This window comes from Abrus precatorius, unplaced genomic scaffold (assembly GCF_003935025.1).
Source record: "Abrus precatorius isolate BTA unplaced genomic scaffold, Abrus_2018 Scaffold7, whole genome shotgun sequence".
Lineage (NCBI taxonomy): Eukaryota > Viridiplantae > Streptophyta > Magnoliopsida > Fabales > Fabaceae > Abrus > Abrus precatorius.
Window position 1 is genome coordinate 37,476,243 of NW_020874417.1, and position 15,659 is coordinate 37,491,901.

The 15,659-nt window shown below is 32.4% G+C and overlaps 2 protein-coding genes and 1 non-coding gene across 6 annotated transcripts; all 3 read left to right on the forward strand.

Annotated features, from left to right (window-relative positions):
* The first annotated feature begins 1,154 nt into the window (after positions 1–1,154).
* Positions 1,155–1,226, forward strand: TRNAQ-UUG. Its single transcript has one exon. It is a non-coding gene; the product is annotated as a tRNA-Gln (tRNA).
* An 87-nt stretch (positions 1,227–1,313) lies between these two features.
* On the forward strand, positions 1,314–2,806 carry LOC113870865 (delta(3,5)-Delta(2,4)-dienoyl-CoA isomerase, peroxisomal). 3 transcript variants are annotated; one of them, XM_027507380.1, is made up of 2 exons: positions 1,314–1,945; positions 2,036–2,806. In XM_027507380.1, the coding sequence occupies exons 1-2, from the start codon at positions 1,324–1,326 to the stop codon at positions 2,224–2,226; spliced, it is 813 nt and encodes a 270-aa protein (XP_027363181.1). In that variant the 5' UTR covers positions 1,314–1,323; the 3' UTR covers positions 2,227–2,806. The 3 variants fall into 3 exon arrangements, with proteins under 3 accessions (XP_027363181.1, XP_027363183.1, XP_027363182.1); XM_027507382.1 differs by having other exon boundaries at positions 1,324–1,945; positions 2,097–2,227; XM_027507381.1 differs by having other exon boundaries at positions 1,324–1,945; positions 2,094–2,220.
* Positions 2,807–9,120: 6,314 nt separating this feature from the next.
* LOC113871143 (uncharacterized protein At2g33490-like) lies at positions 9,121–14,705 on the forward strand. 2 transcript variants are annotated; one of them, XM_027507969.1, is made up of 10 exons: positions 9,121–9,445; positions 9,528–9,600; positions 9,692–9,766; positions 9,849–9,910; positions 9,987–10,055; positions 10,311–10,339; positions 10,417–10,624; positions 10,733–10,960; positions 12,715–13,711; positions 14,465–14,628. In XM_027507969.1, the coding sequence occupies exons 1-9, from the start codon at positions 9,308–9,310 to the stop codon at positions 13,681–13,683; spliced, it is 1,851 nt and encodes a 616-aa protein (XP_027363770.1). In that variant the 5' UTR covers positions 9,121–9,307; the 3' UTR covers positions 13,684–13,711; positions 14,465–14,628. The 2 variants fall into 2 exon arrangements, with proteins under 2 accessions (XP_027363770.1, XP_027363769.1); XM_027507968.1 differs by having other exon boundaries at positions 9,122–9,445; positions 14,427–14,705.
* Positions 14,706–15,659: the final 954 nt, after the last annotated feature.

Sequence of the window (15,659 nt, forward strand, 5' to 3'; positions counted from 1 at the left end):
ACTAATTCACTATATCCTTGTTCTCATAAAACAAAGAGTAATTTGGCCTATGGCTGTGAGAGAGAAAAAGAGGAAGATTTGCTTGGACGAATTTTATGCGGTTTCTCTTTATTTTTGTATGATTTGCTAAAGCAAATTTCAACTGGATTGTTATGTTTGTTTCAAATTTGAAGAGTACCAAAATCCCAAAATGCATACCTACATCGATTAGTTAAAGTCGAGACTCTTATATAAGGTACATCTACTTTTAGGCAGACAAAGCTCTAAAAATGCAAGTGAAAGTGAGTCCTCAAAATAGGTTTTGCATAGAAGGATGAAGAACATTATGGCAATGGCCATGACAAATAGAGTCATATATATGATAAGAAGGGAACATAACTCAAACCGTATAAAATGACAAAGCATGTAAACGATGTGACTGTATATTTGAGTAAGAAGTAAGAACTGGGGGTAAACAAAGTTAAATGACAGTGCAATAGGGATAGCTAATAAAGAGAGAATGAATGTTCAATGAGAAAAAAATAAATGATGATTTGCAATCTCAAGCAATCTAACATTGGAGAATGAAAGTGATATTTGAATTAGTTTTTCATTATAACTAAAATAATCTCAAACAATTCATTATGACTAACTCAATTTTTTATGGAAATTGTTGTAATCTATTTATTTCATAGATTTATCTCGATGCACAAAATTTTTAAAATATGCCTACATCTTTTTGCAAGACATGCTGCTTGTGTATACATACAGACGCTAATAATAAGCATCGTCCTCGTTCTTAATTTTCTTCCTTGACTACATGTCTCTATCTCATGCACAAGCATACACATTTTGTTTCATCAAAATCACTGGGTCACAATCTCTTATATAAGTGAATCACACTAACATTAGTCAATTACAACAGTTAGAAAGTGAAAATTTTTTATGAAGATTAAATTTCAAATCTTGAATTGTAATTATCTGGAGTGCTCTTTACTTTTTAGTTGTAAGGGTTCCGGTTTATGCGAAATATGAATATTTTCAATGCATCCTAAAGTTTTGGGTGCATAGATTTACCAGATATTATAACAGCAGAATAAAGTGAGTGTGCTTTGAAGAAAACAAGAACCAATATACTTGGGTAATATGTAATGATAAACGGTATACGAACAAAGGGTTCTATGGTGTAGTGGTTAGCACTCTGGACTTTGAATCCAGCGACCTGGGTTCGACTCCCGGTAGGACCTTTCCTTTAAATTTTGTTTTTTCAAATTTTGCTTTCGTTCATTTGATTAATAAAATATAATTGGGTGTGTGTGGTTGCAGTTAGTGCTACGAAGCGCAATGGAAGAGAAATACAAAACCCTGGAAATCGTTGAGAAGATCCCAAAATCAGGTGTGTTCTATCTTATCCTCAATCGTCCTTCACAACGCAACGCTCTTTCGCATGATTTCTTCAGTGAATTTCCGAAAGCCCTGCATGCACTGGATGACAACACCGAGGTCAACGTGATCGTGTTGTCCGGTGCCGGGAACCACTTCTGCTCTGGCATCGATGTCTCCATTTTGGGATCTATCGGTACCAATCCAAGTTCGGGTGAGAGTCTCCGGCGACAGATAATGGCGATGCAAGATTCGGTGACGGCCCTGGAACGATGCCGGAAGGTGGTGATTGCCAGTATAGAGGGAGCTTGCATAGGTGGTGCAATTGATATCGTGACGGCGTGTGACATAAGGATGTGTACGAAGGATGCGTTTTTCTCGGTGAAAGAGGTGGATTTGGCCCTGGCAGCTGATCTTGGAACTCTTCAGAGGTTGCCTCTTATTGTGGGGTTTGGCAACGCCATGGAATTGGCCTTGACTGGTCGTATATTCTCTGGTTTGGAGGCTAAGGAGTTGGGTCTTGTTTCTCGCGCTTTCAATTCCAAACTTGAGCTCCATGATGGCGTCCGTGATGTCGCTCAGGGTATTCATTTTCTTCATGTTTTGCTCCCTTACCTATTTCCACTCTTTTCTCCCCATCTTACTTACTTTATTATATTTTAATACTTTACAGCAATTGCTTCCAAGTCTCCCCTTGCAGTTATTGGCACTAAATCAGTGTTGCTTAAAAGTAGGGACTTAACTGTGGATCAGGGGTTAGATTATGTTGCAACCTTGAATTCTGCCAGATTGTTTTCCAATGACTTATCTGAAGCAGTGATGGCACACATGCAGAAACGGAAGCCACTTTTCTCAAAGCTCTGACTATCAACTCGTTTGCTTCTTACTCGCTTGTTTTTACTATATACTAGTATTTTCGAATTCTAGACCATTATTATTAATATTCATACCACTGGACTAATACATGTGGAGAAATAAAGTGTCTTATTTGACGCATTATTTATACATTGTTCGTTCCAATTATCACCAATTCCTTTAATGGCAATGGGGGAAGACATAAAAGACCCATTACCCTTCTCTTGTGTAAGTTGTTTCCTACTTTCACTGTAACAACAAATGAATTAACCTTCGTCAGGGGTTTGTGGGGATGTAATCTTTGTATTATTATTTTCAGCTTCGTTCATAAGGCTTTCTTACAACCCCCTAGTTTAGTATTAAGCTATCTTAGCTTGCATTCTGCCTTGTAAACGCCTAAAAGGTTTACCCATCTACCAAAAACCAAGATATTTAGTTCATAAGTTTCAGTAGATTGGCAGAGTTTTTTTGGGAGCTAGACATAGGCAGTATCCTCCAATGGAAGTAATATTATTTCAAGTCTTTTTTTTATGCACAAGGTTCAAATTTGATAACATACTTGGAGAGAATCAAACAAATACCGTTTTAATCAATCATTTGTTGGATTTTTTTTTTCTTAATATATCTTTAAAATTTAAATATAATTAATAGTATAGCTATACTTATTAATCTAACTAATATTAAAATAAACAAACACAAACTAACAAAGTAAAGATAAAGTTCATACATAATCGAGGCAATCATAAAACACACACCAGGGATAAGTTGATCAAAACTCAAATTTTCCATCGTAATTAGTATCATCTTCTAATTTTTTTCAAAACATACGAAAGTGCCTAACTTGGATCTGTCTATGATCATCCCTAGCATCAAGCACCTCATTCCAAGCTAAACTAAGTTCACATCTTTTGAAATTTTAGTTGATGCAATATCACTTATTCCATGCATAGGATCCCCTGGGAACTTAATTCCGTTGTTAGTCTTGCTAGAGTATTCATGACCCGTCTTGTCCTATTAACTCAGTCCAGTCCGACTTAAGGTCAATTTTGACAGATTTAAGTTTGAAAAATTAGAGTTAATATGTTTTGAAGACGGCTTCGGATTATATTTGAGGTTGTCCTAGCATGCTCTGGTCGGGTCATTTTTTTAATTATGGTTATTTTAAAACCAAATTACGAGAATATGGAAAATTTGGCAATATTACCTTAATATGATTTTTTATAAAAATCGCAACTAGCGTTTTTATATGTCAGATAAACAAAATTCCATGTTATCAAATGTAAAAATTGCAATTTACGAGTTATAAAAAGTAAAAGTGCAATTACAAAAGTCGCAATGTGCGAGTTTTGACCGAATTAAATTAAAAAAAATTCTAAAATCGCAAATGGCGATATTTGACCATGAAAGAAAGTAAAAATATTACTCTAAACTTGCCCATGGCGACATTTGACCAAGGACAATAGCTTAAAAATAGTAAAAAATTACAACTTGCAATTTTTAAGTGATGAGTCTATAAATACGGAATTTTTTGTAGTCTTCCACCATTTGTGGTTGCATACATATCTCTTCCTAGTTTCTGAGAATTTTGTGTCTTTGTAGAAAGAAAAAATGAGTGTTGTCATTGTTGTTTATTTCAATGGTGAGATTATACCAAATACAAGTGAAGGTGTGATTTTTACATGTGAGAAGCCAACATGTATATATATTCCATACACCGTATCATTTGAAGATTTAAAGTATTGGCTCAGTCAATATATTGAAGTCCCGTTTCTGAAAATAGTAGAAAGTGTTATGTATTGATATCCAATATCGATATTTGGCATTTTTATGCAATATCATATAATTTTTATAACGAACGATGATGATGTTCAACAAATGTTTCAGATACATGAGCAACGTCATCCTCCAAGTGGTACCATTGAGTTGCATGTTGTTTTCAAAAATAATGCAGTTGAAGAAGAATATTTAGGGATCATACTACACACAGAGATAGAATGGGAACAGAATAATAGTAAAAAGTGATGACAATGATTTTGAATGTGAACATGAAAGCGAGGAAAGCCATGAAGATTTTGATGGTGATGATGAGGAGGAGGAGCCTCATCTGGTTGATCTACATTCATATGGAGAGCCACCATTCATGCGTGATTTAAATGTTGATATTATGAATGTTTCTGAGTTCGTAGAGTATGCAAATTTAGGTATGTGTATTTTATAAATATGTCAGTGAAATTAATGATAGTTTTGTTAATTAATTTATGTTTGGTATTGTTAGGTAACATTGAAATAGATAATGAATTATATGTTGGAAGACAATTCAGTGACAAAGAAGTTGTTATTCAAAGGAGTGGATTATAAAGTGTTCGAGTCAGAACTAAATATATTTTATTGCAAATGTGTAAGGTATGACTTAGATTGTAGGTGGCTTCTTCGAGCTAGTTTCAGAAAGAACAAGTATTTTTGGGAAATTCAAAAATATAACGGTCCACACACTTGTACTATTAGAATCATTTTTCAAGATCACAGAAAGTTGGATACAAACACAATTACAAAATGTATAAAGCCATAGGAATCTCCTCATGCTCAGACAATGATGGCTCCAGAGGTAACTGTGGGGATAACCATAGCTAATCCAGTGCATACAATGTGTGTCATGCCCAATATTCATTAGAAGGACAGAAATTCTGAGCTTGGACTCCTTCTAAAATACGTTGATATTGATGCTCTCATATTGTCACCCAATCATGATGAATGACTGTCCAATCCTTTGGTTCTCTTACTCCACATAGATCTATGTTATGGACTCCTTCAAGTTGTTGAGACTGCAGAGGAATAGGCTAGGCATATCTAAATTAAAGCATGACACGGTCAGTTGCATGCCACTATATAATTTCAAAACATATAAGAGGAGAGACAGTAGACCACACTTGTTGTTCATCCTGTGCTTCATCTGGAGTGACGACATCAATTTCATCATTCACGTATGGTGTCCACAAAAACTACAAAAAACAATATTAATTTCTGTTAACACACATTATAGAAAGGTTTGACACTCATATCATCATGTAACATATTAATAACAATTAGTAAAACTGTTTACCTCATTAACACCTATTTGATCCAATGCTAATATAATATTTTGAAGATTCTTAAACGGTGTATTTGTTGGATAGCGCATACATCACAATCTCGGAGCAAGCAAAATACTGTTGGTGAACCCGAGATTGGAGCTAGCCATGGGAGGTGATGTCATGCCCACACCTGCAGTAGTATCAAACACTCATATTTTTTGGACATCATATCTAGAAGCATGATCCAACCCTCTATACAGAGAGGCCAAGCATGTTGATCCCTAACTGTAATTTCCAATTTGATTCACATCGGTCAACAATGGCAAGAATTTTGAATGCACCACTACATTACTTTTATTCGGCCATTCAAGCAAGCAAAGGATATACCCACGAGCATGTTGTTGTAACCTAACGTCTGAATTACAAGGAAGCCAACCAAGGTGTTATAATAACCACGATAATCTAATTTTTTTATCCTTCAATGTCATTTGAATCTAGTCGGCCCTCTATTAAATTATCACACATTTCCTGTGCTACAACAGTAAAAAAAATTTGTAGAACCAATCACTATTACACCATTGATCTTAATTCCAAGTAACATATAAACATCTTGCAATGTAATTGTGTATTCTCCACAAATTAAGTGAAATGTGTATGTTTCAGGCCGCCACAAGTGCATTAATGAGTGAACGATTTATTTGCATTTGACAAAGTTGAGAAATCTGATCAAAACTGACATGCCGTAAAATTTTCATAATTTTTATCTTAGAAGGCATTATTGATAAGTGACGATAACATAACAATCTCATTACCTATTACAAATAATACAAAAAACATTGGTTAACAATAAACCTACATAATTACTATTTAATATGTTATTTATATAAAATGCAATAAATAATTTCTTGAGAACTTAATTTTATTAATTATTCAAGTTACAATTTTGACAAAACTCTATCGACTAATTAGAGAAAATAATATTATTTTCAATCAAAAAATTCAACAATGTTGCTATAATTTATTTTAAATTAATTCTCTTTTTTTATAATAAATTTTGCATGCAAGTTAGTAATTACTAAATAATTCAATTCATTTACAAATTACAATTGATATACAGTTATATTCAATTACTGATTTATAATAGTTTTTACAAATATTACAAAACATACATTCAAAATATCAAAAAAATAATAAATAAAATAAAAAATTACAAAATTTCTACAAAATATACATATTAAATAAATAAAATAATAAAAATTTACATTTTGATTTCAAATTTGCTCTGAAATATGCTTCCTTAAATCAATAGTTGAGTCCCTAACCATTTTTTTTTCAAATTCTAACTTATAAATATAAAAAAATTTGTCAATTTTTTGAAATTTTTTTTTAAATACTCTTTCTCTCTCACCCTACTTCTTCTTCTTCTCTAGAATGCTTCTTCTTCACTTCAAAAATACTCTCTCGTGCATGCAACAAGAATTGGACTTGATATATATAGGCAAAAAAAAATGCATAGAAATTTTAGAGTCTTCCTTACAATAGTTATTTCGCATGCTTGAACAATGTTCAAAACTCGCAAATTGCGAGTTTACAGAGACTTGGTCCTACCACTTCCTGCATGTATGGCATGCATGCCAGGAGGTCAAAACTCACAAGTCGCGAGTTTGCCTTAATTCAAAACTTTAGACAACGCGACATTACCTACAACGACCAGACAACGTGATCAAAAATCGCCATATGCGATTTTCCAGTAAATTTTGACCAATTTCATGTGCTACTGTGCTAAAAAACAACAAATGACATTTTTATAACAGTATCTGCCACTTTCTTTACCATGCCATTTTAGTATTCATGTTAGATCGTTAATTACATTTTTTGAAAAATCATATTGTTGTAAATATACTAAATAAGTCATATTTTTATATTTTATCTTACTGAATCCTATATTAAAATAACTTTCCCTACTTTGGTCATTTGTTCTTTTAAAATTATATTTTTTAAAAATAATTATATACTAATAAGACTTCACGATTTAATATATGATATTTTATATTTTATGATGATATATTTATATTGATATTATTAATTTTGAAATATATAGTGTGAATATATCATAATTTTAGTTATATACTTTATTATTTTTATGATTTAGTTATACTGGTATATTCTTTCAACTATACAATTTAACTCAATTTTATCCCATATACTACGAATTTTGTTCGAGGCGATTTAGGTTAAAAAAATAAATAAAAGTAAACTCATCTCATGTACCCCTCTCTTGAGTAGAGATGGATCTATAACAGGTATGAGTAAGAACGAAAATTAAGAAATTCAAATATACATAAATATTTTAATTGATAAATTACAATATCAATTTTTTTAAAATAACATGAATTGACACTAAATGTTAAAGTTAGTAAAAATGCATCTTTAATAAAAAAAATTACAAATATTTAATCAATTTAACTAATAAATTTACAGTTTTAATAAAGTAGATTAAGTTTGCAATTTTTTTATATTTTAAAAATCAATTAATAATTTATCATACTAGTTTAATTTAATATACAATACATTATTAAGTGTACGTAGTTACTCTTATTTAAAAAATCTCTTTAAGTAATTTTTTTCTTATAGCTATATTAATACTAAATGTATTGCATATGAATTTGTTAAATAAATATAATAATAAACATATAACAGTGACAATAGATACTTTCTTATTTTGTGATCTATTAACAAATCTTGACTACATGCCCTACATGTTTGATTTTAGTTTTTTTTTAATCACATCTCAAATATAGCGAAACCGATATTTCTTTGTCGTGTGTATTTTTACAATCGTATTTTCTATGACAAAAAGAAAGTGTGTGATAAACAAGTGATTAGTTATTTGCGTTGGGCGTTTTTTGGTATCTTAGCTTACTTGAAGATGAAGAGAACACGTTTTGTTGACCAACCTGATGGGTTTGGTTTGTTATTATTTGATGTAAAAGTCCCATTGGTGATGGTCTGGTCTTTTATTCTCGAAACTGCTTTGAAATTATGTGTTGTATTCTGCCATCCATTTGTAAACGGTCAAATATTTCGGGGCACATGGCCCTACATTCTTTGACCGTAGAAATTTCGTTTAACTTATAAGATGTTTCCAATAATATATATATATAATTTGTTATCTAATCATTTTAAAAATTTTGTAATTACATCAATATACAAGTTAGTCAACAAATTCTTTTACAACTTGTTAACGACTCTCTAATTATTGGAACAAGTTAAGAATGGAGTCATTTGAAAAACAATCAAAGTAATAATTTTAAAAAAATTTATCAGAATTTATAATTAATTTTTTATTTTTCTTTTTATAAGATTTTTTAATTAAATCACACAAATTAAAAACCACATTGTTTATTATTAAAAGGTTAAAAGTTTCAATGACAAAAGACAAATAAGTAAAAATAATAATAAATGCTTCCAAAACTTGTTAAATATATATTAAAAATTAAGAAAAATATTTTAAAATTTCTATAAAAATGACTAAAAAAATTAATTAAACATAATTAATTTTAATAAAATTAATTTTGAGTTATTAAATTGATCGAAATATAAGTATAATTTAATTTAAATCACAAATTTCTATTAAAATATTTTTTAATTAAAAATAATGCAAAACTTAATTTTATAGTTATAAATAAAGTAAACAAGCTAGTAACCTTGTGCTACATTTGACTCTCGATGATATTTTATTTTAAATATATAAAAATAATATTGATTAAAAAATGAAATATATTTTATTAAAAAATTAATATAAAAGACGGAAGAAGAAAAAGGAAGAAGGGAAGAAAAAAAAGTTGCGAGCTGCTAAGAAAATGCGGTTGTGTTTTGAAGAAAGAAATTGTTGGATGGGCATTGGAATTTGGAAGTTATGTGACTGAGTTTGGGTGTGGAGACTGAATTTGCAGTTAAGAAAAAGTAATTAATCAGAGAGAGAGAGAGAGAGAGAGAGGGTTTTGATTGATTTGCATATGCATAAGCTTAAGCACGGAGGTAATATGAAGAGATCTCTGAGAAAGTTGGGAGTTGTGGCAGCAGAGAAGCATGAGCGTGAGCGCAGAAACATGCTGCCTTTGGCCCAGTTGGAGGACCTGGCTCAGGCTACCCAGGCAGGCATTGAAATTGAAATTGAAATTGAAATTGTAATTGTAATTGTAATTGTAATTGTAATTCAGATGTTTGTTGTTGCAGGACATGCAAGACATGAGAGACTGCTACGACAGCTTGCTTTCGGCGGCAGCAGCGACGGCCAACAGTGCTTATGGTGCGTTTTTTTTTTTTTTTTTTTAATTTTCATAATAATAATAATAATCTTTCTTACTCTTATTCTCTTTCCCATTATCCATATCTCACAGAATTCTCAGAGTCCTTGGGAGAATTGGGCTCTTGCCTTCTTGAGAAAACCGCCCTCCATGAGGATGAAGAAAGCGGTGCGCTACACATCACACTTCAATCCTTTCCTTTCATAACTAAGAAGTTAGGAACTAACACACATTCTTTCTTAAATGGCAGGAAAAGTCCTCCTAATGCTGGGTAAATTGCAGTTTCAACTCCAGAAGCTCATTGATAATTATGTCAGTCTTCATGCCATCTCTATAACTTCAATCAACAATTTTCTTTTCTAATTAATTTTCCGCATTGCAATTTCAGCGCTCTCATATAACCCAGACAATTACCATTCCCTCAGACTCTCTTATCAATGAACTTCGAATTGTTGAGGTTTGTTCTTATCTCTAACTCCTTTGTTACAATCCTCCAATATCTATTTGCTGGCTAAAATTATCACTTTCTTTATCGCTGTAACTGTATCACCTATGAATAGATTTGTCTCGATGCTTCTATTTCCTCCAAAGAAGATAGGTAGTGAGTTTATTGAATCTGTCATATGTTGCTCTGTCATTCTATGTGCACTATAGGACCTTTTATTATTGTCGTCACTGGTTAACCATTTTTTGCTTCTTCATGTTAAATCAGGAGATGAAGCAGCATTGTGATGAAAAAAGGTTTGGTGTGTTATATTGGCTCTACTTTCTTCTTTGAATGTGATTCCAGTCTTATCATTTTGGTGTCTAATATGCAGAGAAGTATATGAGTCCATGCTAACAAGATATAGAGAAAGTGGTAGGTCTAGAAGTGGAAAAGCAGAGAGTTGTTCCTTGCAGCAGTTGCAAATTGCCCGTGATGAATATGATCAGGAGGCTACATTATTTGTTTTCCGATTGAAATCTCTGAAGCAAGGACAATCGTGGAGTCTTCTAACACAAGCAGCACGCCACCATGCAGCCCAGGTTTTGCTTACTCCCGATGTTTTTTTTTTTTTTTTTTCAGAACTGGGAGTTATTCGTTTTTAATGTTTATTTTCACTGTCTGTGCTCTCCCTTATCCCCCCAAAACAGTTGTGTTTCTTCAAGAAAGCAGTCAAATCTCTTGAGACAATAGAGCCACATGTAAAGTCAGTAACTGAACAGCAACACATTGATTACCACTTCATTGGTCTTGAAGAAGAGGATGAAGACGAAGACAATGATTACAGTCATGATGAGAATGATGATGGAGAGCTGAGTTTTGACTTTGAACAAAATGAACATGAGCAAGATGTTTCTACATCACAAAAGTCAATGAAGGTGACTACCTTACGCAACTAGAAATTGCATATTTCAACCTTATTGAGAAATGCTAAGATGGACATTATGAGTAGGCAATCAATTGGGTTGGGCAAGCAGGTGGTGATGGATGAGTGGATGGCGATGGGAACCTGGGTATATGAGAGCAGAGAAGAAGGATTAGAGTGAGTGAGAACGAGGAAGAAGTATTTGTTATAGAGATCCAAAGAATCAAAGAGAGTATATTCCTCTAAAGGTTTCCCTTTACACCAGAGCAAATGTTCCATTCAACTTGTTTTCCCCAAATTTAACCCCTGGCTCACCTAATCCCCCTAACTGCCTAACATCGTGCTAAACCTCTGGCAGCCTTTTTTATTCCTTCCACTATACCTTCTCCATATCCCCTCCTCCCCTCTCTTTAGTTTCACTCCTGACGAATGGGGTCTTAAATTCTACCATGCTAAAGAGAATATGAGTAAAATCCAAATCGGGGGAAAAGGATTATATTGTTTAGAGGCCAAAATCCATGAGAATCAGGGTTCTCTCATACTCATAGGTTTAAGCAAAGAAACTTTACATCCATCATATTTTTATTTTCAAATATGATTTATTGTTCTATGTGGGAGACTAGGGCTTGTTTGTTTGTTGTTTCTGAGAACTGTATTCAGTTTTAAAAACATAAAAATAATAAAACTTGTTTGTTGACTGAAGTTTTTAGAAAACCCTTTCCAAAATCATCATCTCATTTTCCGTTTTTAAAACCAAAAACAAGAACGTATTTAGTTGTGTTTATTCTTGTTTTCTGTTTCCAAGATCTACCTTATTGTATTAACCAGAAAAAAAAAATAAATCCCCTATTCTAACACCTTGTTGCTGCCCAACACTCCATTGTTGCTGCCACCAAACACTCCGTTGTTGCCATCACTGTCCAGCATGCTGACTGTAGTTCTGAAATTGAGTTCCAACATCACCATCCAACACACACAACCTGGTTGTTATCAGAAAAGAGAGATCTAAAGGAGTTGACTTGTGACTTAGATGTGGACGGTTGCAACTTGGAGTGATTTGATTGGTGGCTATAGTGGGTTGTGTTGGTAAGATTCAGTGGTTGAAGAGGTGGTTTCCTGCAATAAGAGGCAATGGATGTGTGTATTTGTGAATCGGCTGTGGCAGAGATGGATGGGTGAAGGTGTGACACTGATGGAGTTCGTGGCAGGGGCTGTGAATGATAATAAGGTTGTCATTTTAAGAAACCTGTTTGAAAAATATGTTAATAAACAGATTCTTTTTCTTCTCCTTTCTTTAAAACCATTTTATAGAAGACTTTTGAAGAACATAAAAGCAAAACTACAATCAAACAGGCCCTTCTTTTGTCTGTGCACAAGATTCTACAGAAGTTGTTTTATACTAGACTTAAAATTGTGAATATTTTGAATCAGATCCAAATTTTAGGTTTTAAATTTTTGGCTATAAAACAAATTATGTTGGATTTATTACTCTCATTTTGACATGTTGAAACGTGTTTGATTCTCTGCTGTTGGACCTGGTGGAACTTACTTTTCCCAAAGGTTCAACTGTAAAAGCTTGATGGTAAGGAGAAACAAAAACGTTGATTGTTGGGAATTGAGACTGGAAATATTTCATGTGTTAATCTAATATACCCCTGAAGTGGAACCATCTTGATGCATTTGGAAACAAGACTATTTAATTTCCTTCTAATCTAAAGTTTCTGTATTCTGATGAATATGCATGATGAATATCTGTTTTATATGCAGCAAAACTTTGATAGGCTTCGCAGGAATTCATTCTCCTTCAGAGTTAGGTCAGCAAGCCAATCTGCCCCACTTTTTGCTGAGTATAAACTTGATTCTAGTGAAAAGCTGAGACAGATGCGGTCAAGTTTATCACGGAAGTTCAATTCATATGTTCTGCCCACACCAATTGATGCAAAGAGTTCAATACCTTTGAGGGCAAGTAATCAAGTACCTTCCAAAATGAAGACAAATTTAAACGAGCCTATCTTCAATTTGTGGCATTCATCCCCACTGGAGCAAAAGAAATATGAAAAAGTTTTTGCCAGTGGGGTATCTTCTGTTCCTAATGTTAGGAATGCACAGTCTGTACTCAAGGAGAGTAACAGCAATACTGCCCACTCAAGATTTCCACCTCCTTTAATTGATGGTAATTTATCCTCAAATTATGATTTTGTTTCTGCTTACTCTAAAAAGATTAAAAGACATGCCTTTTCTGGTCCATTGGCAAGTAATGCGTGGCCAAACAAGCCTGTCTCAGTAGAAAATGTTCAAATGTTCTCTGGACCTCTTTTACGGACTCCTATTCCACAGCCTCCATCATCATCTCCAAAAGTATCTCCTAGTGCTTATCCCATTCTTGCATCTTCACCTAAAATAAATGAGCTTCATGAACTTCCGAGGCCTCCATCCAGTTCCTCATCCAATTCAAGGCTTTTAGGTTTTGTGGGTTATTCAGGTCCATTGGTGTCCAGAGGTCAAAAGCTTCCTGCTTCAAATAATTTGGTTACATCAAATGCTGCATCTCCATTGCCAATACCTCCTCCAGCCATGGCTCGAAGTTTCTCCATACCTTCTAGTGGTGGTAAAGTCGCAGCTTTACACGAGTCAAGACCACTAGAAGACCCAAATAGATCTACAACATCTGAGGATGTTGCTTCTCCTCGGATGCAAATTTCACTCTCTAGCAGTAAGCCATCATCTGATGGCTGAGACTGTTGCTCAGGCTGTCAGTCAGGAGGTAATATTTAAAATTGAATTGTGTTTAATTTTTATTTCTCTTTTTTGTTTTCATGGTTTAATTAGATATTTGGTATAAATTATTAAATATAATTCGAACTTCATGAATGAATGGTAACACTTTCATCTCAAGTTACCTACCTGGTTTCAAGTGAGAAAAAATGGACACGAGGATTTACATTCAATTCTATAATATTAGTTCTTGTAAAGCCCTGTTGAGATAGAGGACAAACATTTATTAAGTTCTTTCGTTTGACCAAGCTAGTTGACCTCTATACAACAAATTCTAGAAATGTGCATTGACATTGAATATATCTATGATGTAAATGCGTGATTTTTAGGCTATGTTTGGATTGACAGAAAGGATGAAATGAAACGCCATTAGTTTCCATTCCTCTCGTTCGATTCCATTTCGTGCACTTTGCCCATCATCACACATCCAAACATGACCTTAATGAGCTCTCTATACTCAACATGTTATATACAATTTCAAATAATACTTGTAGAAACTTGCTGGATATGTTTTTCCGCATTTGTTCAGTTACAAGTGTAATAGGTGGGCTTTCTATTTTTAATTTGAGGGTATATAATAAAAAATAATATTACCATTGTCAGATAATTTTATTTGAAAAATGCCATATTATTGTTCTTCGTACCGATAATCCTCAAAGGAATTTTGGTTTTAACATCACTTAAAATTTAATTTCTGTTTTCAGGGACGTACATGCTTGTACTAATAATATCTATGGCCCAGGTATGGTACTTTAGAAGATTAATTCCTTTCAAGAATTTAACAGGGCAAGGATCAAATTTTGTTTCTCATAGTTCGGTACAGTTGCAAATCTGTAAATATTCCTTTTATAATTTTTTTTATCTGTCATTCTTATTGTTAATGGCATTTATCTTATTTCATTTAAATAACGGCCCGTAAGGTGTAATTTGAATAAACTTAAAAATAAATACTTATAAGAGGAAAAAAATTAAAAAGTAATGTGAATCAATTTTTTTTATAAGTTAAAATCAATTTGTAGGTCTCAATTTTTGGAGAAGTTAAATGAGTAGGTATTAATAAGTCCTTGGTTTTTATGTTAGCGGTTAAGTTCCTCATTAATAGCTAAAACTTTTCACATTAAAGAATCCAATATAGCAAATAATTGGTAGCTATTGAATGACGCCTCCCTCAATAGTTGACGATTTGGAATTTAATAATTTCAAGTAACAACTCAAGTCGTAATAATAATTTTATTTATTTATTTTTTTGTCAACAATTGCTTGGCTTTTTGTAATATTTTCACATCGCAAGTCGGCAGGAACGGTGTTATAACGGGCTTATGAAATACAAATATAATAAGCACGAAATGCATGCAATGTTGATGGGTACAGCAGAAAGACAAGAATTAAAAGTGTAGAAGCCATTTCAGAAGACAATAATTAAAAACCATAAAAATCAAATTTTGTACCCACACACTAATCTGCATCTTTATCAATTTTTCAACCACAACTTAAGGGTAGAATTAAAAGTGAGTTCAAAAAGACCTCTTTAAATTCAATAATTTAATATCTATGACTTGTAAAACACCTAAAAGTCCTAAAATACGATGACTTTCTCGTGCTAATATGAATGAAGGAGCTTTTTTAAAACATTAAATATATATTTTAAAAGAATATATATATATATATATATATATATATATATATAATTTTATAACTTATAATTTAATTCTTCGTAAAAATTTGCAAAATTTTCCTTTGAACTTGTTTTAAAAATATGAAAAAAGTGTTTAATTTGATTTTTTTATCAATATTAAAATTTTATGTTTTAAAAAATTAGCTTGTCCAGTTTTTATATTATATTTTCAATTTTCATCTTTATTTTAAAATATTTTATTTAATTTAAGATAATAATAAAATATATAATAATTATAAACAATACTTTAAAAAACTTGTTT